Source organism: Miniopterus natalensis, chromosome 15 (assembly GCF_054644295.1).
Source record: "Miniopterus natalensis isolate mMinNat1 chromosome 15, mMinNat1.hap1, whole genome shotgun sequence".
Classification (NCBI taxonomy): domain Eukaryota; kingdom Metazoa; phylum Chordata; class Mammalia; order Chiroptera; family Miniopteridae; genus Miniopterus; species Miniopterus natalensis.
Window position 1 is genome coordinate 15,043,228 of NC_142095.1, and position 22,522 is coordinate 15,065,749.

Sequence of the window (22,522 nt, forward strand, 5' to 3'; positions counted from 1 at the left end):
CGGTAGAGATAAGGAGTGAAGCTAAGTGAGTAACTAGGGATCAACCTTCATCTAATTGAACAAGATTGAAAATGGTGTCACCAGTGCCTCCCAGAACCTCTGTTGATTTTACATTAAAATAGGTTTACTCTGATCTGTAGATAGGGCGACGTGTTTAAATTTGGTAATTCCATGCCTCAAGTGGGTTTCAGGAAACAGTATTAGTATGTATTTACTTGACATAATTTACAAAGAAGTTCCTGATAAAAGACCAGAATGAGTATGTATCTTGAAAATGAGACCATAGGAAGGACACCAGTAACCAACAAACGGAGGGAGGGAGCGATCTGAGTGATGAAAGTGTGGCGATGGTGAATGTGATGTAGCACTGCACTGTTCAGCGTGGCGCTGTATATTTGAATTTGTTAAATGCAATTAAGAGGACAGTGCCGCAGTTGCACTGGCCACATTTCAAGTGCTCGAGAGCCACAGGTGGCTAGTGGCTACCATAGAGGACAATGCAGATTACAGGATATTCCCATAATCCCATAAATTCTATTCGCACTGGTCTAGCTAGATACAGGAAACGGCCATGTTACGTTAAATAGCCGCCCTGCTTTAAAGTTCGAGACGTCGTAATTACAGTGGCCAAGCACCGGTATCTACTGTTTGCCCTGCTTTTAATCCCATGCTAGGGACGAGCTCATCACCTCACTGAAGACACCTCTTAGGAGATCAGGGAATGAGACTCTGTCAAGCAAGTTCACGGGGCCTCGACGCGCTTTCTGAAATGTGGAGCTTGTTCCTTGGCCCACCAAGGTCATCGGGGACAGAGTATGCTAATGGGGAAGGAGAAGGCAGGATCTGGCGCTAGGGATGGCCGCCGTGTTCTCTACCTGGAAAAACCCCGCGCTCACGCAACTGTGACAGGGCTCCTGGCACTTCTGTCACTGCTCGGATTGCCAGACGCTGAAAATCACTAGGCCAGGCACATGCCTCTCAGGGAAGCAAGAATTCCTTTGCTGAGAAGCGCGCAGAAGTAAATCTGCGCCCACACACGAGGGCAGGGCTACTGGCTGACAGAAACGTAACCAACGACGACACTAAGCACGAGTCACTTTTCTGGGCGCTTGGATGTTCAGAAAAACGAGGCGAGTTTACATAAACCAGAGCGTGTGTGGGAATCTGGAATGAGATGCATAAAACTAGCACATTTAAAAGCTTGTCATAGGGTACGTGCCCTTTTTAACCTCACCCGAGGATATATTCTGACTTTAGAGAGAAGGGAAGGGAGAGAGAGAGAGAGAAACATCGACGGCTGCCTCCCATATGGGCCCCAACCCGGGATCGAACACGCAACCTAGGCATGTGCCCTGACCAGAATCGAACTGGCAACCTTTTGGTGAGCAGGACGAAGCTCCAACCAACCGAGACGCACCCTACGGCTAGTACATACGTTCTCTTAAAACAGCTTCTCCAGTTCTTAGTCATCGGATTTTAAAGCTCTCATAATCTAAGATTGAGTCGGGTAAAAGTTCCTATTTTCTTTTTAAGAGTGGGTACTATTTAATTCCTTTTGATTACAATGAGAAATAAATTCTAAAACAAACAACACAAAAGCAGCTATTATCAAACATCCTGAATTAAAACACAGGGTTTAGAAAAGCAATATGACCTGGCCAGGACTGCAAGCTCCCGGTCAGGGAGGCAGCGCAGACTGAACACATACCTTTAGCGCTGATGCTGCGGAGATCCGTGATTTTCATTAAGATCTTTGGGAACATGTGAGGCTTGCTGGGTCGTCTCTTTCTGATATAAATTTTTAGGGCTTCCAGCAGTGGTTCTTGTAGCTTATCTACTTTTGTTGGTTCCTCAAGGTCCTGGCGGTCTAGACACCAGAAATAAAGTATTAAACAATTAGTATCAAGACTGAGTTTTGCCCTTCCCAGGCTAGAGGGTTCTCCCTGGTTCCAACGATGTTATGTCTTTATTAACTTGATGATTCAATCACATATACGAATTTGAAGATATATGCAACTGCTTCAGGCAGTGATACTTGGAAATGATTGTCCCCCTTGTTGGTGGAAGGCACACTTTGATGGCTGGTTGCTTTTGTCCCAGGGAGTTACTTCTCATGACCAGGAGGTGTCACTACTGAACTGAATTAAAACAAACCTTGAGCAGGACGGTTATGAACGCGAGGTAAGTCGGCCCCCTCATTAAAACCATTACGTTTTAGCCACTATGATTCAGCCTCCTGGAGGCCGGTAGGGGTCAATACAAAGAAGAAAGCTTTTATTTTATACCAGTCATCTCAGGGTTGGTACGGGGCCAACCCAGTGACTTGTATTCCCGGCCACTAAGTTGGCAAACAGCACATGCAGGTCCCTTGGATCATCACTAAAATGTCCCTAGGCAGTTTATCCCATAGTCCAATCCTACCTTAAAAAACAAAACAAACCTGTGGCAATGGGAGAAATAGCATTTTAATATTTTAGAGCTGAAGGACCCCACGTACCTTTATTTAATTTATAACAATATGGAAAAATGCAACAAACCCCAAGCATGCATGCCTGGCTTTATTCGCGTCTTTTTCCAAGTAAAATAACTCCAAAATGGAGATGAAGTTTCCCCCATAAATGACAAGTGTGTTATTCTTGGAACCTTGAGAGGGTTTTCTAGGTAGTCGGTACCTCCACAGATTAAGCAGATGGCACTGAGAAGGCCTGTTTCTGTGTCATCCATTTCCAAAGGCAGGAGCTGGTTGGCAAAGGTGAACACAAGGTCAGTCAGGGGACCAAATCCAGCATTGTGCATCTGAGTTCGATTTAGGGTAAGGCCATCTGAAAAAGTCATGGTGTCTTGTTCTGGGGTATACCTGGTGCAAATTCTAAGAATCTGGAAGAAAAAAAAAAGCCAGATTTGATGGATCGTGAAAGCCAGCCTGTCCTGAGCATCACTCAGACCTAGGCGGGAGATGGCACGAGGATTTCCAAGGTGCTCCTGCCTCCTGCCCCCCTTTCGGATGCTGAACGTCTCCTCCAGCTCTTTCTGGAGTATAGAAGTCACAACACGGGATAAAGTTATTTTAGGAATAATAAGTAGGACACAAGAAATATCTAAAAGTAATCTATTTGAGTCAAATAAACATTTACCAAGTACCTACTTACAATCCTAGGCACTATGCCAGGTGCTGAGGAGAGAAAAATGAATGAGTCTGTTTTTTTAAAGAGCTTACAGCCTACAAAAAGGGGGGGCAATATCTATCATTTATTAAGTGCAGAGTGTATATCAAGTGATACACATGCCCTAATTAAAACTTTCAAATGACTCGGTGAAGTGAATTATTATTCATATTTTACCGGTGAGGGGCTGAAGCTCAGAAATGTTGAGCCATTTTGCCCAGTGTCACACAGTCAACACGTGACTGAACTGGATTCACACCCGTTAGGCTCCCTCTTCCACTGCCTCTGGTCACACAGTTCCGCAGACAACAAGGGGAGAAGCGGACCCAGCAGGGAGCCAGGGAGCCAGGGAGCCCAGGAGGAGGCAAGTTCAGGCACAGCCAGGAGGGAGCGGAGCGGACTTATGAAGAGAAAGGCGTATGGTGGGATTTCTAAGGCAAGAGGCCCGGTCTCCCTGCCGCAGGCTCCCAGTCCTACCAGACTGGCCCCTGGTACATGCATGGCCCTGGGCCACCCGAGGACACTTGCTCCCCAGGAGCCACCTGCTCGCTGCACTGTAAACAGACAGACGGACAACCCCGGCTCGTGCTCCACTGCCCCATGGGTCCTAACTGCGGCACCGAGCTCCGTGCGGCCCGGGGCACTCACCCACCAGAGCACGCTCCTGCGCCAACTGTGAGCCTGCCAACCAGGGTCCTGCGCTTGAATTTCCCTTGAAAAAGGCTCGGGGCTGCTTGGAGCACAGACAGAAATGAACCCGCCTGGACAGAAGCGACAAACCCAGCAGGTGCGGGGAGCTCGGGGTGTTCCCCGGATGCTGGTGCTCAGGTGATCAAGAAGTCTGACTGGGTGTCTTCTTGGGTGGAAGACGACATCTCCTCGGGGAAGGGTGAGTGATTAGCACTCAGCCCCCAACACAGGACGGAAGCTGACGTCTGACTGGTCGCGGGTACACGCCAGCTGCATTTTTACACGTTACCCAATTCTCTCCTCGGCCCAGGAGCCCGGTATTACTGTTACCCGTTTAACAGATGGGGAAACAAGCCCAGTCAGCTTGTCCTTGGTGGCGTGACCTGCTGTCTGTCTCCAGTGCCTGTGCTGCTAACCTCTGCGGTGAGGTGGCCGGCCCTGATTTGGAGATCAGCCCCGTTTGTCCCCTCGGCTGGGGGCCTTGTGCAGCTCCCTGCTCATGGGAGCCTATGGCCTGTGGCCTCGAGATAGAAAATTCTACAAACTTCACTTTGTTTCTAAATTGAGACATGTTCTCACACCTCTTGATGTTCCTATTGTATGGTCACGTGGCACTTGAATGAAATGGTTATGAAACATCACAAAGGTTCCTTCCTCTTCACTGGCTGGGGCTCATCCTCAGCTCTCAGGTACCTGCCCAGGGGCCTCTGAGCCCGGCTGGCTGACCTGTGGCACTTCATCCTGGCGGCGGATGGGGATGAAGCCATTCCAAGGTCAGAGCAGCAAAGGAGCCCAGAGGTCATTGTGTATCAGCCTTTCCTCCCCCTGCAAGCCCTGGGAGGTGAAGTACGGTGCTCGGGATCACACAATAACGGTGCCAGGGCAAACACGGGACTCCTAATGCCCAGTCCAGCTCCTTCAACCTCCTGGAGAAACAGGAGGAAGCGCTTCCCACACAGGGAGCGACCACGTGATGGGCAGTCAGTACGCTCAGTGTCCATGGCTCAAAGTCTCTAGACACGGGTCTGATCTGGAATTAAGTCTGTGTAGTGTCAGCAGGCTGCCAAGATGTGAATGCATGAGCTCTGTCCCTGCAAGAAGGGAAGAGGCCGGGACTCGCTGGAAAGGGACAGGCGGCTGGGAATCCGCCGTCTACAAGCTGCCAGTGGCTCGGAAGAATCCAGGTCCAAACTGCAGGGCACGAACACCGCCGTCACACTGCTCTCGTATCTGGGTTCTGACGAAGCATTTAAACTAGGCCCAGTTGCTTTCCTCCCTAGAAAGTCCAAAACCCAAACCAAGGGCAAACGGGCCATCCAGAGAGGAAGGTGCGTGGCCTCAGGTGGAAGGACGGTCAATGTCTTCTTTTACTAGGGAGCCTGTGCCCACGCCCTGCCCTCGCCAGGCCCACTGGGCAGCGCCCCCTCTCGGCTCTGGCCAGGCTGCCGCTGGAGGGAAACCAAGGACTTTGATTTTGTCACACTAACCTCAAATGCCAGTGGCAAATACCCAGTGCTTCCCCAGGATTAAAACACCCTTTGTTTGAAAGGAGGGCATTGCATCTGGAGAGAAGACGTAAACGCCATGAGATGGGTGCAAAAGAGCCCAGGCAAGGCTGGCTCACCCAAGGAGGGCCCTTTCTGAATCTCCAACAACTCGTTGCTGCCGCAGGCCATTTGCACCTGCTGCTGGCTCTGCCTTTGACGCTGTTCTCCCGATCTTCACGTGGCTGACTTCCCACCAGAGCTCAGCTTGCGTCACCCCCTTGAAAAGCACAGGAACACCACTTCCTAACACCCATGACCTTCTATCATAAAATAAACCCACAAATCCATTGCCAAGAGTCCTTCTAAAGAGTGAAGCTTCATTCCCCTCCCCTTGAGTGTGGGATGCACCCAGTCACTCGAGCCTATTGAAAGAATACGGGGGAAGTGATGGGCGTGACTTCAGAGGTGAGGCCACGAAAGTCATCATGGCTCCCTTCTTGCTCTAGTTTCAGGGGGAGCTGGCTGACCTGTCACAGGGACACTCAGGCAGCCCCATGAAGAGGGCCATGTGGCAAGGAATTGAGCTCTTCCGTTGCCAACAGGCACTAACTCACTAGGCAAACATAATAAGCGACCTTGGAAGCAGCCCTACCCTGCCAGCCCGTCAAGCCTTCAGCTGATGCAGCCCCAGGCCACGACCTGACTGCAACCTCAGGAGAGACACTGAGCCAGGATTTCCCAGCTAAGTCAGGTCCTGACCTACAGGGACTATGTGAGCTAATAACAATTATTGTTTTAAGCTGCTAAGTTTTGTGGCAACTAGTTTTGCAGCAACAGATAACTGCCACATACTGGTCTTGAGCTGTGCACACATCTCAAGTGCAGCTGACTCCCTTCCCTAAGAGTACGCCTCGGTGACCACCACGCAGATCAAAACACTCATGGTTCTGGCACCTGTCAGCTCCCTGGGCGCCTCCCGATCAAACCCCTCCCCCAAAGTAACCACAACTTTGACTTCTCTTCCTGCAGGTTAGTTCTGCCTGTTCTTGAACTTTAGACAGATGGAATCACACAGTAGTCTCTCCTGCATCTGGCTTTTACGCCACATCACATCTGCGAGATTCCCCAGGTAGTGCACGTAACAGTGGCGCTTTTTCGTCGCCGTGTAGTATTCCACAGCATGGCCCACCGCCCTGCTTCCTTTTCTCCACAGCACCGTTCCCCTCTGAGCGCACCGACCCATCGCCCCCGAGACGATGAGCTCTTAGGAGACAGAGCTGTTGCCTTGCTCCCTGCCGCCTCTTTAGCAAGCAGGGCAGTGTCATCCACACAGCAGACGGCCAGTGACGATTTGTGGAATAAAGGAACTGGGTGCCCCATCAGAATCTCTCCCACCTTGTAATGCCCTGCAGGGGCATCCGGGGATTTCTGTTCTTAGGCAAAGGAGGAAGCTGAAATGGCTCGCCCAGATCATTCGGAGCACTAACTGTGTTAGGCAACCGGTGGGCAGATCCTGATCTGATTTGGCCGTTTACCCCCCAGTGCTTGTGGGAATGTTGAAGTCGTGATAATAGTAACAATAACGCACAGAGCGGGCACAGCCGCCCTCCCTGGCAGCACATGGCACCTATCGTATGAGCTCCTGGGAACAAACTGTTTCCCAGAGGGACCTGCCACCAGCCTGCCGTTCCTGAGGAGGAACCGAGCTCGGGGCAGCAGTCTCGTCCTACTGTTACTGCTTCCAGACCAGCGCTCCAGGAGCCGTTATTTTAAAATGCTAAGAGAATTATGTGGAATTAAATTTAATAGAATATTTTATTTAACTGAATAGATCCAAAGTATTTTTGTTTCAACATCTAATCAATACAAAAATCATTAAAAAGATATTTTACATTTTTAAACACTTAAGTCTTTGAAATCAAGTGTGTATTTTTATAATTACAGCACTTCAGATGCTCAACAGCCACAGGTGGCCCGTGGCTAACGTGCTGGAGAGCACAGGTCGCGTGTGTGTGCGTGCGTGCGTGTGTGCGTGTGCACACGTGTGTGAGCACGGCCTCACAGTGACTTCGGGTGACTGCAGGGTGACTGCTCCACACTGCAGGCGAGAAAGCGGAGACTCAGAGACACGGGACCTCCTCCCAGCGGCCCGGCGCTGGAGGCGATGCTGAAGCCTGAACTCAGGCTGCGGGGCCCGAGGGCAGAGTTCACGCCTCTACTGAGTCCCTGGGAAGGCGAGGAGGCCGGGTCCCCGTGGGAATGGCCCTTCATTGCTGCACAGTCACTGGTCCCCAGGGCCCCAGGAGCCACAAATCATGTTTTGAAGTCAGGCAGGGCAGTCACTTTGCGTCACCGGAAGCAAGGTGCCACTGTGACGGGCATGGGAACGTTTTCCTCGGGGGAGTGAAGGCGGCAGGTGGCAGGACCCAGGGAAGCCCCGTGTCCCATCGGGAAAGACCTCACACTTGAGGCGTCTGTGGACGCAGTCCTCGGACAGCAGTCCATGCTCTGCAATTCCGATTCTGATCTTAAATTCACTTGCTCACGCATCCGTCCATCCATCCATTCACACGTATCCAGCAAATGCCTCTTTGGTGCCTGGGATTCTGCCAGTGACCAAACCCGCGTGGCCCTGCCCTCACTGAGCAGCGGGCCAGTGCAGACCCAGCAAACACGATCCCAACGACAGGACATGTCTTGCATGCAACGAGGGAGACCAGCGGGGAGGGTTAAGAATCGAGGGGCTGGTCAGGAAAGGCTTTTCCGAAGAGGTGGCATCTAAGCTGAAATGAGGAGTTGGCCAGAAAAAAAAAGTGGGGGGCTGAGGGGGGCAGAGGGAGGGTATTCTAGATCAGGGAATCCTCGGGGGAGCCCTGGGGGCCTTTAGCTTCCCGTTGGGCCTGTCTGCAATCGGGGATGGTAACAGAATCCCCGGGATGGTGCAGTGAGGCTCAATACTATGTAAGGTAGCTGAGGCCTACAGGCTCCCAGCACTGCCCAAGCCCGTGTGCTCGTTTCATTCTCCCCAGGCCCTGAAGGAAGCGCCCATTAGCACCCTCGTTTTCAGTGTGAGGAGACTGAAGCTCAGAGAGAAGTAGTTTTCCCAAGGCCACACAGCTGTAAGCAGCAGAGCCCGATTTTGAACCCAGGCGAGCTGGCTTCAGGGCTCACACTCACAACTACGGCCAACGGCTGGAACAAGCTGAAGGGAGCTTGGACAGATGTGCAGCCTTGCTGGGGAAGGGAGGGTGGCAGGGACACGCTCTACGGTAAAAGTAGGAGCAGGTGCAGGGCCAGTTCAAGGCCTGGGCTGCAAATTCGTGGGGGGCAAGACTCAACTCTCCTCTCTACCATCCCATCCCCAGTGCCTGGCACATAGTAAGTGCTCATTAAATACGTGTGGAGTTTCTTCCTTCAACCTACACTCACTCATGCTGTATGACAAGACAAATGAACATGTAAAACAAAAGCCAGACCACGGCTCACCTCTGATCAAACCCCAGTGACTCCTTGTGACACTGAATGAACATCTACTTGCGATCTCTGGCCCCCTTTCCTCTCGGATGAAGGCCCTCCTGCCCCCTCACTCACTCCCCTCCAGGCACACTCACCTCCTCACTGTTCATCAGCCTCCCAGGGCCTCCCCTGCCCTGCGGCCCTTGAACTCCACTTTCTCCAGGCCCCCCTTCTACTTGTACCCCTCTCAAACGAGTGATTTTACTAGTTCCAGCTCTTCCTGTCCCCTCATTCAGGTCTCTCCAAAGGTCACCTCTCCCTAACCACACTGTAGAACCAGCTCCTGCCCCCCAGTCATGCTCTCTTTCCAGATCCTGCTTCTATTTTCCTTTGTAGCACTTAAGACATTGCCTAACACCCGTCTCCCCACAGCAGGAGGTCAGCCCCACGAGGGCAGGGATTAGGGTCTGTCTTGTTGGCTGCTCTGTTGTCAGAGCCTAGAACAGTGCCTGGCGCACAGCAGGTCCTCAGTGAGTGTTTGTAGAAGAGGGAGGAAGGCTGTCCTTCCCCTTGGACCTGTTTCCTGAGGGCCTCCCACCTCATGATTATAAATCAACTCTCCTGCCAGGGCCTCAGGCGACCATCGAGACCAGCCACACACAATGCACGACGCACTGGTGGCCGAGAATGGGTCACGGCTAGTGACTTTCGGCACAACTTCTACTTTCCCTTCCAGGGGCTGAGAATCACCTCAGCCTGTGTCCGCCCGTCCATCCTTCTGGTCTGTCTGTCTCACTCTATCTGTACATCAATGGTTTAGATGAGAACATTCTTCTAAACAGCTCAGCCAGTTGACATTCTCAACCAACAGATGCTCTTTGAAGTTGTGCATTTTCAGGATCTTGGATGAGTTGCCTTTGCTACAAATTCTTGGAAATAAGTTCTTTTCTGGGGCCAAATAAGTATTCCTTCTGCCTTGTGTCACATGACTGCAGGTCTCTGCCCTTCCCTGGGCTTGTGCCAGTTTTGCCCGTTTTCAAAACCACTGATGGGACCTACTATATGCCCCATTATACCCATGACCGCGATTAAGCCCATTTAAGGAATTACCTTAGTTAATGCCCTATTGATTTGTATTCCTATTTTACATATGGGTAAACTGAGGCTTAGAGAGGTTAAATAACTTGATGAACGTCACAGTATTAGTCCCTTTTCTCTCTTCACCAAGCAGCTAAGGGCTGAGCCTGAGATCCATGAGCAAACCTGGGGAGCACCATAGGGTTCAGTGTAAACAAGAGACATGGGGAGATGGCTGCTGGAAGTTGGATAGGATTTTAAGAGGGGATCTGACCACGAGGCAGGTGGCATTGTAGAAACGGTAATTCCCTGGACGATCTCAAAGCATCCCTCTCATTCCATCTTTCCCAAAGGGCTGGAGTCGAGGGACTCACAGATTGTCACCACCTGGCAGCTAGACAAACGGGGAACTAAGAAATGAGCTGAGGGCCAAAGTAGGGGCCTGAGCATCCAGAAGGTTCCGAGCCCCGCTGGGTGGCCACGTGATACAGGGGACTCAGAATCCCACAGCCTTCCCTGGTGCAGACACTGACTAGCTGTGTGTCACCTCACCCATCTCTCAGCCACTCTAGGGGTCTGGGGCACCTCTCTCTAATCATGTGGCAATCGCTCCAGTCTCCACTAATATCTGGGGGGTGTTCTGAGGCTTAGGGGAAATTCTACTGAGCAATACATCTGAAGCATTTGTAAACCAAGCATTAAAAAGGTAATTATTCTACAAGATCATTATTAACATCATTATTGATTTGCCCAAGTTGCCTCTTGTATAATCTCTGGTGGTCTGGCTGGTTCTCCCTACGAGGCCGACACCTCCCACATCATGTCCTGTTTATGCATCTAATCCTCCTGTGTCTGCACTTCTCATGGCTTTGGAGTCCAAAGGTTTGGGGCTTGACTTTTGGCTCCAGCACTCACCCGAGTTGGGTCACTCACATGGCCTCTAGCTCCTTATCTGTAAAATGGGCTCCATGTCTATGCCCGGGCTCACTGAGCTGTGTGAGGCACAAACGAGCTGAGATCTGCAAACTCTCCAGGGTGTGGGTAGGTGACAGATTGATGCTGCTCTGATGTTTTTGTTTTTTTTTCTGAACATTCCTAGGTTCATCCCAAACCCTCTGATTTTAGGAGAAGAAAAAAATACCACATACACTCTCAGGATCCCTGGCGCCTGTAGGTTACCGAGTAATCATTACCACTCCCCCTCAGATCCAACCTGCGAGCAGAAAGACCCGTAAACATTCACGCTTCCTGCACACCTGCCCTGCCCAGGGTCCTTTCTCCTCCTAAGCAGGGCTGCGTGTGTGTTTAATTATAGTAAGTAACTCTTTGCTTTGCAGAATTGTTCACACCCAAAGATGTAATAAAAAGAAAAATCTACCCTTTTAAAGTATCTCAAAAGCTAATTTTCCTTTCCAGATTTCTGATGCCTCCCTGGGGCCAGCCTGGGAGCTGCTTCCCTGTGTAAGAAAGCCACTCCAGGCAGCACTGGCCGCCCCACCCCTGAAGCCCCCAACAGGGAGAGGCGGCCATCCAGCCAGCAGAGACCTGCAGAGGACCGGGTGTGACAGTGCCCTGACCCATCCGAGGGCCCTAGAAGCCACAATGCGAGACTAGCAGGATGTGGACAGGCATCAGGGATCCCCTTTGCCGTTTGGAAACTGAGGCCCACGGAAGAAAAAGATTTTCAAGGCCACCAATGGCAGTGGTGTGAGATCAGGGGGTGGGACAAGGCTGCTATGTGCCACCTCCAGTCGGTTTAGCCTGGAGGCTTTTCAAAGACCCACAGGCTGTCCCATGGAAGGGACTGGGGGTGAGCAAGCTGTCACCAAAGGCCTGTGACCAAGACTGGCTGGGCCTGTTCCCAAAGTCACGTAGAGGGGGTTCGCACACTGGGTAGGGAGGGTTGGAAGGGCTCTCCAACTCCAGAGGGTCTCTGAGCTTTTGGCAACTGAACTGAAATGCTGGCAGGGAGGACGGGACTCATGGGCCAAGGCGGTGGCAGGAAGAGAGGCTGGGAAACCAAAGCCTCTGGAGGTCTTCAAAGCAACTCGGTCCCCAGTTCCCCGCGCCCCAAGCCCCTGAGTAGGAGTTCAGAAGGGCACCTACCAGGATGTCCAGGCAGGCGGCCTTCAGCAGGGTGATCTGGTCTGCGATGGTCAAGCTGGTGAAGCCCGGCAGACGTTTAGCAAACTCCACGATCTTAATAATGCACTTGGTGGCCAGTTCACTGAATTTGTCCCAGAGGCCCAGGTCCAGTCGGACTCGATGGTCAGCACTGGAATTCTAAGAGGGAGAGAAAACACCATAGTTGTCCTGGACTGTGGCCTGGGCTTCCCCGAGGCCTCAGGTGCCTCTGAAGGCAGAACTGAGCCATCTGGTGACAGGCAAGGCTCCCAGCCGGGCACTGGGGCCTCTACCCAACGTCAGTAGTTCAGCTGAGGGTACCATGCATCCCAATCAATGTCTTTAGTGCCTCACCTCAGTGGAAATCAGTTTCCAGAGTCAGTAAAACTAGCTCTTGGGTTTTTTGTTTGTTTGTTTAAATACATTTTTATTGATTTTAGAGAGAGAGTAAGGGAGAGGGAGAGAGAGATAGAAACATCAATGATGAGAAACATCGACTGGCTGCCTCCTGCAGGCCCCCTATTGGGGAAGGAGCCCGCCACCCAGGCATGTGCCCTGACGGGAACGAACAGATGACCTCTTGGTTCATGGGTCAACGCTCAACCAGGGAGCTGGCCAGCTGGGCCAGCTCTTGTTCTGAATGCAGGCGAGGAAAGCCCGAAAGAAACGTTTGCATAAGGGATACATCCACGCCCTAAAATGCTGGAGCCAGCACTGCCTTCTGCAGCTTTCTTTGGGAAAGCAGGCCCGCGCCCTGCAGATTTATTGTGCTCCCTCCGCAAGGACCTTGGCGGAACGCAGTGCACTCGAGGGAGCGGAGATCAAAATGTGCGCCGCTCGGGCTGTAATTAAATTTAATAGGCAGTTTATCCGGTTCGGAGGAAGACGCGGCTGAGGGGGCAGAGAGGCGAGCCCACCGCGGGGAATCACTTTACAGTGGGGTACCCATCTGGAAGCAGAGGCATCGCCCCGACGCGGCCCGCGTGAGCGGGGTCCCCATCGGCACCCTACGCGGCTGCTCCGCCACCGGCTGAGCGGGCGCGGCCTGCGCACCTGCTATTAAAAATAACGCGCCCGTCTCTACGGCATGTAAATCTCTCAGTATTATGCAAACTGAAGGCAAGAGCCAGTTAATAAAACACAAAATAACCTGGTGTTTTATTAGACTGGCTGCTGGATTCATGGGCACGGGCTGAAAATGGCTTATATGTGATCTCCCGGCTGCGGCAAGTGGGCAGCGCCGCCTGGCGTGGTCGGAGGAAGGCGGTTGCAGGGGGCTCGGAGGACGCCTGGGTTTCCTGCAGCCGTTCTGAGGCCAGGGCGGGGGAGGAGAGGGGCGGGAGAAATGGGGCACGGGGGGGGGGGGGGGGCTGTTGGCAGCTAATGAGAAGCAGAGGCAAAGCGGGAGGAGGCGAGGCAGGCCTTCCCCAAACTCACCACCCTGCCTCTGCTGCCTTCAACCTGGAGGGGAGCCTCCTCCAGGCAGGCGCCCGGCCGCCTTCCCAGGGGCCCAGACGGAGGGCACCTCCCGAGGCCCCCCAGGGCCATCTTCAGCAGCAGAAGAGCCTAACCCCACTCTGAAGCCAACGGAACGGCCGTTTCTTGCCCCGCAGCCGAATGCCTCCCCTGGTTCTGCGCAGCCACGTGCCGCTGTTCCGACTGGCCTCACGCTCAGAACAAGACCGTCGGTGCCGGAGGACTCGGCAGTGTCTCCACCCCCCGGCTGGGCCAGCCCCTGGGGCTTGGGCAGGGCTGCCGCCTGCTCCTTTTTAGCTAAAGAGGACCCTCGGTTTCTTCAAAGGAAGAAAGAGCCAAGGCTCCCTGGGGTGGCCGCCTTCCCCCCTTTCATGTTTCTCAGGGAGCCACCCCTTCCTTGGGCCGGCCCCAGCCAGGCTCCTTAGGTGCCTCACAAGGAGCCCCTTTCCTGCCCACAGCACCTGCATGAGGCAGGTACCGTTGCCATCCCCGGAGGCTGAGGCCCAGAGAGGCTAAGCAACTGGTACAGGACGCCCCAGCGGTTAGGTGGAGGGTGCAGGATCCGCACCAAGCGCCGGGCTGCGGCATCGGGCTCCCCTCCCGGGCTTGGGGCGGCGTGCAGCCTGCCTCCCGGGCTCCTGCAGCGTGCTGATTTGTGATCTCCCTCCTGGCTGCAACTCTGGCCTCCAGGCGGTGGCGAAAAGACACCCAGCATCGCTGTGAAGGAAATGTTACGTGCCAGGCCAGCACCTCTTTGTGGTCAACAAACACATCCGGGCACTATGACAACGTGGCCTCTGGAATGTTCCAGCTGGGTGTGTCCATCAGTGGGCATATGTAACATTCTCCTCGGAACCGGCTGCTTCCAACAGGTGGGGACACAGGCGGCTTGGCAGCCACCCTGCGACTGTGAGCGGAAAGACAGGCGACGTCTTAAAGGCGCAGCGCAGCCCAGGGTGGAGAGGGCTCTGGGCCCCGGGAAGGGGCAGGTAGCGAGGACCCCGAAGGACCTCCAAATGTTTCCTGGAGGTCTGGCTAAAAAGCAAGGGGGATGCTGCAGGACCTCCCTGAAGGTGATGCTTTAGGAGTGGTTCTGGGCCCCCTCTGTCTAAGATTCCTGGGCTGGGACAGGAGCCGGGAGGGGCCCCTCTGGACAGCTGCAGCCCCTCCACTCCTGGTATCCCAGGGTTCAGAGACCTCATGGAGCGCAGGGGGATGGCCTTCGCAATGGCCCAGCTGCAGGATGCAGGGTGGAGATGAGTGCTGGACGCTCAGGAGATGCTAGATTCTGATTCTCGGCTGATCACAGTGTGAGTTGCTAAGATGAAAGCCAAGTCCACACATGGCTGGAACTTCTCGCAACATCCTTCCTTTTCTAAAGCACTCATCTCCTGGAAAGTCTTTGGGAGGTTTAATGATTCTGTTGGCGGTCATTTTTATTGAGTAGATTCAAGGCTCCTTAAATCTCCATAGCTCAAGCTCACGAGCCCCTCGGAGGGCAGCTTATGTCCCACAAGCTCTGCAAGGTGATGGAGGGCTGTACACGGCCCTGCAGTGGGACACGGAGCAGATGCAGCCCCGAGCCAACGGCCAGGCTGGGGCCGGGACGCCTGGACCCCTCGCTTTCCCGCCCTCCCCTTTACTTTTCCAAAACCTGGGCACATGGCTCTGAAAAATGACAAGATGTTCACAGCAGGGCCACGAGGAGGAGCTTTGCTCATCCTGCACATTCCTGTGCCAGAAACTGCACGAGGCGCTCTGGAATATTTATCTCATTTAACCATCCCAGCAACCCCATCGGGTAGTTACTATTTAAACCCCACTATAGAGATGAGGGAGCTGGGGCTCCAAGGATGCTCCAAGGTCATGAAACTCTTAAGTAGCACAGGCAAGATTTGAACCTGGGTCTAAGGGGCCCCAAAGCCTAAGTGACAGTCACTAGGGTTTGTCCCAAGAAAGCAGAGCAAACACCCTCGGAGCCGGATGCTTCCTCTCGTTCTCACTCTCCTCCCGTTTGCAGAGCTCAGTATAGACAGCCACGATCCTGCCACCGCCTTTCTACATGGAGTCCCCCTCCTCCCCTTTGTTTTTGGAGGGATCACTGGTTAGAAATCTTCCCAAAGTGACTAGCTCTGAGGCACCCTGCCCAGGCCTGGACACAAAAGGTGGAGGGCATACGTTTCTGCCTCCCCTACCCATTCCTGTGGGCTCCTGGGCCTGATCCTTGCTCTCAAGTCTACCCAAATTAGGGAAGAAAAAGGAAGTACTCTATCAAAGACCTGTAGGGGGGCAGCTAGCTGCCGTTTTAATTCCTCTCTGCCTACTTATTCCCAAGGCATCCGACAGGGATGCCAGGCTGGTGAACATGGCAGGAAGTTTCCTGGCAGTGGAAACCACCACCTAGCTAAAAAAAGCTCTCTATAAAAAAAATGCTCGCCTCGGAACTAGGAGCTTGCAGAGAATGTGTTATGGCTGCTGTTATTTATTTATATCGCCACCTACTTCCAGAAAGGATTTGAAGTTGCTTACAATAAAAACAGAGCTAGGACTGTGTGCAGAGAGTAGAAATCAAGAGACATCCGGAGGAGACACTATCGGAGCACCTCTGCTGCTCCTGCAAACAGGCCGTGTGCACCTGGAGGGAGGTCGGGCTGCCCTGTGCTGGGGGATCAGCCTCTGAAGATCGAAATTGTGTTTCCATTTTCCCTGCTGGGTCAAGAGGTGCACAAAGTCCCTGCAAAGTGCTTAGAACAACAGGTACCGACTGGGGACTGATGGTGTCTTGTCCCCAAAGAGGAGTGAATGGGAAGGAGCCCTGGAGGTCCTCAGGGACCCACCTGCAGAAGCAGACCATGAGATTGGGATTTGAATGCGAAGATCTTATTTGGGAGGAGATCCCAGAAGCCTGGAGGGAGAGCGGGGGCATTATCCTCCACCCCCTCTTGGTTCATGGGCCTGCTTTATCTCCCGAATTAAACTGAAAGTGCCCGTATGGTGTTCAGCCTTGTCCAGCTCTGTGTCTGCTTTGGGCTAGGACAGTGCTCCCCAAGCTCAATGAGGGCTTGTCCACTGAGTCCAGCACCTCCCTCGGCCTGGCAGGTAGGTCCACAGCCTCACAGATTAGAGAGTAGGGCACCCCAGGGTCTCTCCTCCTTGACACCAAGGGTCTGGGTGTGTCCCTGAAGGTCATCCTGGGTCTTGCTACTCAGAGTAGGTTCACGGCCTTTGCTGTTCAGAGTGTGGTCTGTATACGAGCGGGATCAGCTCGACCTGGGAGCTCATTAGAAATGTCCCACCCAGACCTGCTGATCAGAACCTCCCTTTTAATAAGAATGCCAGGTGCTTCATAAGCACACTGAGGTTTGGGCTCTAGGTCCTTCCTCTGTTTCCTAAGCCAGTGGTTGGTTTGGCCAGCGGACTTGTCTAGGACTACTGCCAGCCCTTCGGAAGCTGGTGCCACCCAACTGCACAGTCTCATGCTCACCTGAGAAGCTGCCCTGGCACGTTCTAGCAACAATTTCCACAGCAAACCCTCTGGGCCTGCTCCTGGCCTCATTCACAGATAAAATTGTAGCACCCACACCCAAATGCATGACTGCATGTGCCCCAAGAACTGCTTCCCACCCCCTGCACTCACTGTTTGTTTTTATCCAGCAACACCGTTTCATCTTATGTCTGTGACCTTTCACCTGTCCTTTCCTAGCACACCAGTCACGGAACCAGCAAATGCGGCAATATTTGCATTTTTAAAAAAGTACGTTTACTAACATCTAGGCCAGAACACCATTCTAGTTATATTTATTCATTCATTCCCTCAACAAATATTCATTGAGTGCCACAAACTAGGACTATACATCAAGGAACATAATACATGCAAAAAACACTTTAAAAAAGTAAAGCACTTCATGGCGTCTCTACCGGCTCATCCCAGACCAGGAAACATGCCTCCTCTGATCCCACTTTCTCTCCCTCCACCTTCTCTTTATTTCTAACCCCAGTGAAAGCCATTCCCAGCAGAACCCTGGGAACAAAGTGGGACCACCCGCCTACCTGGGGAAGGGCCACACCTATTTTGCACTTTTCCAGGCCTTGGCTTAGGGGTTGAATACAAACCCTTTCTCACGCCAGACCCTGGCCCAGGGGAGGACCCCAATAACCTCTGGTGGATCTTACAGTTGGGTCAATGTTTTTAAAAGATTGAGCCCTTACCCCTCTGGGTTCCCACTGGGCTCTGTACAGGTGTCTGTTCTGATCCAAGTAACACCTCACTAGTTTCACTTGTCTCCTTCCCAGACCCTGAGTCCCTGCAAGCAGCAACCTTACCTTATTGGTTCATGTTGCCAGTGCCTCCCACACGGCCTGGCATATAGCAGGTGCTCAATTAGTGTTTCTTAAGTGAATGCACGCACGAGTGACTGAGTCGGACAAAACACCACCCTGCTCAGAGAGTGTCCAAAGGCTACTCCAAGGAGGAAGAAGGTGGCGACTGCAAGGCCCCAGAGCCAGCACGCACGTCCTGGGCCGAGTTTGGGTTTGGGTGAAGGTCCCCTCCAGACCCAGGGCAGATGGTGCGTGTGTGTGTGTGTGTGTATGCGCGCATGCATGTGCATGCATGCATGTGTGCACAAGGGCCTGAGCCCATCCCCCCGGCAGCCCAGGGAGGGGGAAGCATCTCTTACCGTGGTGTATTTACCCAGCTGGCAGAGCGAGGGGAAGGTTTCCTGGTGCGCTTTTCGGATCTTCTCCGTGAGATCGTCCAGCTCGGCTGTCATTTCATAGCTCTCCGTGCATTCCTGCTTCGAAGGCTCCTTCTTTTTCTTGTTTCTGTCATTCCTGACAGCTGGAAACGAGAGACAGGGCACATCAGGGGTCACTGGCGGCTGGGCCTGTGCTGCCTGAGAGGGAGGCTCCAGCTCCCCACGCCTTGGGTTCATTTGGCACTGGGAGCAGGAACAGCGGGGAAAGGTGCTGTAAACACATCTCCCAAGGAAGAGGCTCGGCGGCCGGGAGGGCCAGGCAGAGCCGAGATGGTCTTTCTGTGTCTGCATGTGCCAACCGCCTCTGAAGGAGAGCCTGGGCGCGCCCAGAAGGCTGAGAGTCTCTGTGTGTGGGGAGAGCTTTCTACGTGGACTGGTCCTTACAGACAGAATTTTCCCAAGCATGTTCCCCCAACTCCAGGGGGGATGGCTGGAGAGGCATCGCAAAGGAACCGCTTCTGCCTGGGAGACATGTCCCCAGACAGAGCCCTGGTGGCATCATAATCGGTGATTCCAAGCTAAGCTTTGTGGTTTGCTATTTTGCTTTTTAGTTTTTTCAATGAACTAACTGGCATGTCCGAAGAAATTCATCTTAAAGGTAATGGGATTATGGTTTTTGTCCCTTCATGCTTTTCTGCCTCCAGAATTTTCTGTATTAATCATGTTTTATTATTTATAAAGTTATTTAAAAAATAATAATCTATGGACTTTGAACCCTGGACCTGGAAAACCATTCATTCATTCGCTTATTCATCCACAGCCGCTCGGCTCCATGTCTTGTCTGACGCCCAGACCCTCAGCTGGTGTGTGCCTTGGGCTCTGCAGGCATCACCGAGCTCAGTACTGGGCAGAGCTGGGGCCCAGGATCCTGGGGCTGTGGAAGCTGGTGCTTCCTCGCACAGCACAGGCCTCTCAGGTGACTTCAAATCTGCTGTAACTCAAAGCTCTGGCCTCTGGCCTGGCTCTCTTGGGGAAGGAAACTGAAACCCGGGATGCCAACAGGTAGAACTAGCCCAGGTGCCCCCCTCTGGGCATCCACATTCCCTGGGGACCCAGGGGTGGCCAGGCTAGACACTGCCCAGCTGTGTGTGCCACCACTGTGACCTGGGAATCTGTGCTGCCAACCGACCCAGGGCACAATCCAATCGCCCTAAGAGGATGGGGCCTGGGCTGCCTCTTGAGAGCATCCGGGCGAGCTGAGAACTGGCAGTTCCCTGGGTCCACACGGGGGGAGGGGATCCGAGGCCCTGCTTGGAGCTGGAGCTGAAGGCAGAATAAAAGGAAGGCATGGGAGAGGAGAAAACAGGAAAGGGAAGAGATGGGAATGAGGAGGGCGGGGGAGAGAGAAAAAAGGGGGAGGGAATGAAGGGAACTGAAAAATACCAGTGTGTATATAAGCCGCTCATGTCTGACCTGAAAGCAGGGTGGCCGGGGAAAAACCCCACATTTCTTGAGTATCTTGAGCATAAGAACGTCTGCAGTGTCTCTCACTTAAACCCCTTATCAGGGAAGCAACTTTACACCCATTTTACAGATAAAGAGACTGAGCCTCGGAGGGGCTAAAGTGCCCACGTTTACGCAGCTGACAAGTTCTTCCCTCCCTCGCACTCACTTATTCCTAAGGAAGTGGATGTCCGAGGAGAAAACAAAACCTCCAAGGTGACTGTCCTCCCCTGGGGCTCTGAAATGACGCTGCTCTTTGGCTCAGAACATTTCCTGATCTAGAATGAGTGGGCAAAGGCAGTGGGAGGTACCCCGGCCTCAGAGGCGGTCTTTTCCACGTCCCTAGACTGTCCCCCGCGGTTCAGGACACAGGGTGAAGGCTGAGGGTGGCGTGGTTTACAGCAGGGAGAACACAACACAGTCAGCAAAGGAAAGACAATCAGGGAGGAAGCAGGCAGCTCGTGGCGGCAGGGACGCCCCGTGTCTCTACGGGGACGGAGTCTGGGTTTGTGAGCGGAGGCCGAGGCCTGAAGGTTTGTGTGTGGGCACAGTGGCTCTCGGTGCAGGTTAGACCTCCTCCTCTCCTGGGTCCTGCCAATGACCGTCCTCTTTAGCCAACACAAAAGTCACATCAGAGTAACGACAGTCCTTCCAAAACAGAGCCCTGAGGAAGACAGTTTGCAGCGCCTCAAAAAGTTAACCATGTAGTTACCAAGGGACCCAGAAACTCCACGTTTAGAGACATACCCAGGAAAACAGGAAATATATGTCCATGCAAAACCTGTACACAAATGCTCAGACAGCACTGTTCATAACAGCCAAAAAGTACAAGCAACCCACGTGCCCCTCAACTGATGAATGGAGAAAGGTAACGCAAAGGAATACAAAGGAATATTACTCAGCCAGAAAAAGGAATGAAATACTGATTCACGCGACAACATGGATGAACCTTGAAAACGCTGTGCTCAGTGAAAGAAGACAGTCACAAAAGGTCGCATGTTGATTGGCTGTATTTATATAAGATGCTCAGAATACGCAGATTCCCAGACAGCAGATCAGTGGTTGCCTGGGGCTGGGGTGGGGGCGGATGGGAAGTGATGCTAATGGGTATGGGGTTTCTTTTTGGGGAGATGAAATGTTCTGGAATTAGATAGTTGTAAGAGTTGTACAACCTTGTGAGTATACAACAAATCACTGAATTCTTTAAAATGATGAATGTTACACTGTTTGAATTATACCTTTAAACAACAACAAAACCCAGAGCCCCGGGGGAGGCCACAGGTCACTGGACACCAGAAACTGCTCAGACTAGAATCAGAAGCCAATGGCACCTAGGACCACCTCACCCAGCAGTCACAGTCATGCCAGTTATTGACTGCTTAGCAAGGGCCAGCCATGGCCTTAAGCAACTAAAGAAATCGAGCTCACTGAATTCCACAGTGAACCAGGTAAGGAGAACATTCTAACTCCGTTTCTATACTCTAGGAATCTGAGGCCCAAGATCAAGTAATCAAGTCGGGATTTCAGGGGAATGTACAGAAAAGCAGAGAGAGGAATGACAGCCCAAACTGCCAGTCATCCAACCCCCAGGCAGGTCTGCGGGCCTGTGTCTGCATTCCTAAGCTTTCTGCCTCACTGTTCCCGAGCCACCAGGGCCCCCTGGACAACTCAGATGAGCCACCACAGCTTTGGAGGGTTACCTAGGAGAGAGGGATGGAAGGAGGGACACTCTGAGTTACCACCACTGAGCATGTACACCAAGCCAGAAAGTGAAAGGCAAGGTCAGGGGGAAGGGGAACTCAGGGAGCTGTGGCAAGGATGTGGAGGGGGCGCACTGCATTGGGTTGTGCAGTAACAGCTCCCACCATTTGCAATATAATAGCTGCAAAGCCAAAGCTCCATCCTCTGTGATTTGGGGCCCAAATTTGGGGAGCTCTTAGCAATTGACCATTGGCCAGGGGACCAGTGTATAGCCTCATGCTCCTTTCCAGAAGGCTCCTGCTCTCCCAAGGCAGAGTGCCTCCCCACAACCCCACTGTCTCTGCGACTAAAGGACTCCTGGGACTCTCAGGAACTCCCCACAACTGCCTAGACACCTCATGACTAGGCCCCAATTGTGCAAAGGTTCCTAAGTTCATGGACACATGTTCTCCGCACGTGGCCTCAGCAGCTGCTTTGCTCGATGGCTTCAGACTGCTGTGGAATGCAGACATGGCATCTGGGCCAAGTGTGGGGACGGCTGCCAAGAGCCCGCAGAACCAAGGAGATGATGCGGTGCCCGGAACACCAGGCGGGCCTGAGCACCGTGGCTGTGTCCAGCCTCCACGCTTCACGGTCAGCAGCTGCTGGGACCAGGCAGGGGGTGACACCGGTAACCCAGGCGGGGGCAGGGGACCTGGCACAAGCAGCAGCTCCACTGCTTTCCATCACAGGAGTCAGAGCCTCGCTCCTTGGACGGGAGCACCCTCCCAGACGCGCGCTAGGTGGGAAGGGGGGCTGCTGTAAAGGCTAACGGAGGCCCGTCACACAGGGAGGGGGGGTAAGGGCCCCTGACTGTGGAAATGGGGGAACCCAGATGCGGAGGACTAGTGGGCATTGCTGGGGGCCCGTGCTGTGCGTGGCCATGCTGCTTTTGAAGAAGCCGTCTGACAGCAACAGCAAGTGAGCGGGAGGACTCATTCATTCCTCATTGCTTTGCCCCTTCATTCATTCATTCATTCATTCATTCATTCATTCATTCATTCATTCATTCATTCAAACTATTATTTGAGCCTCTAATACGTGCCATCTGCTGTGGGGATAAAATGATGAGCCCACAGATGGCTGCTCCTGCCATGGAGCTCGCTAG

General features: G+C 53.0%; 1 protein-coding gene across 4 annotated transcripts in view; it reads right to left on the bottom strand.

Moving 5' to 3' along the window:
* The window catches only part of RARB (retinoic acid receptor beta), a 549,550-nt gene that overhangs the window by 1,514 nt on the left and 525,514 nt on the right, over nucleotides 1-22,522 (bottom strand). For all 4 annotated transcript variants that reach the window (XM_016198793.2, XM_087824916.1, XM_016198795.2 and 1 more), the window contains 4 exons: nucleotides 18,154-18,314; nucleotides 11,981-12,157; nucleotides 2,673-2,877; nucleotides 1,709-1,867 (listed from right to left, as the gene is read on the bottom strand). In XM_016198793.2, coding sequence (XP_016054279.1) covers nucleotides 1,709-1,867; nucleotides 2,673-2,877; nucleotides 11,981-12,157; nucleotides 18,154-18,314 — 702 coding nt within the window. The remainder of the gene's footprint in view (nucleotides 1-1,708; nucleotides 1,868-2,672; nucleotides 2,878-11,980; nucleotides 12,158-18,153; nucleotides 18,315-22,522) is intronic.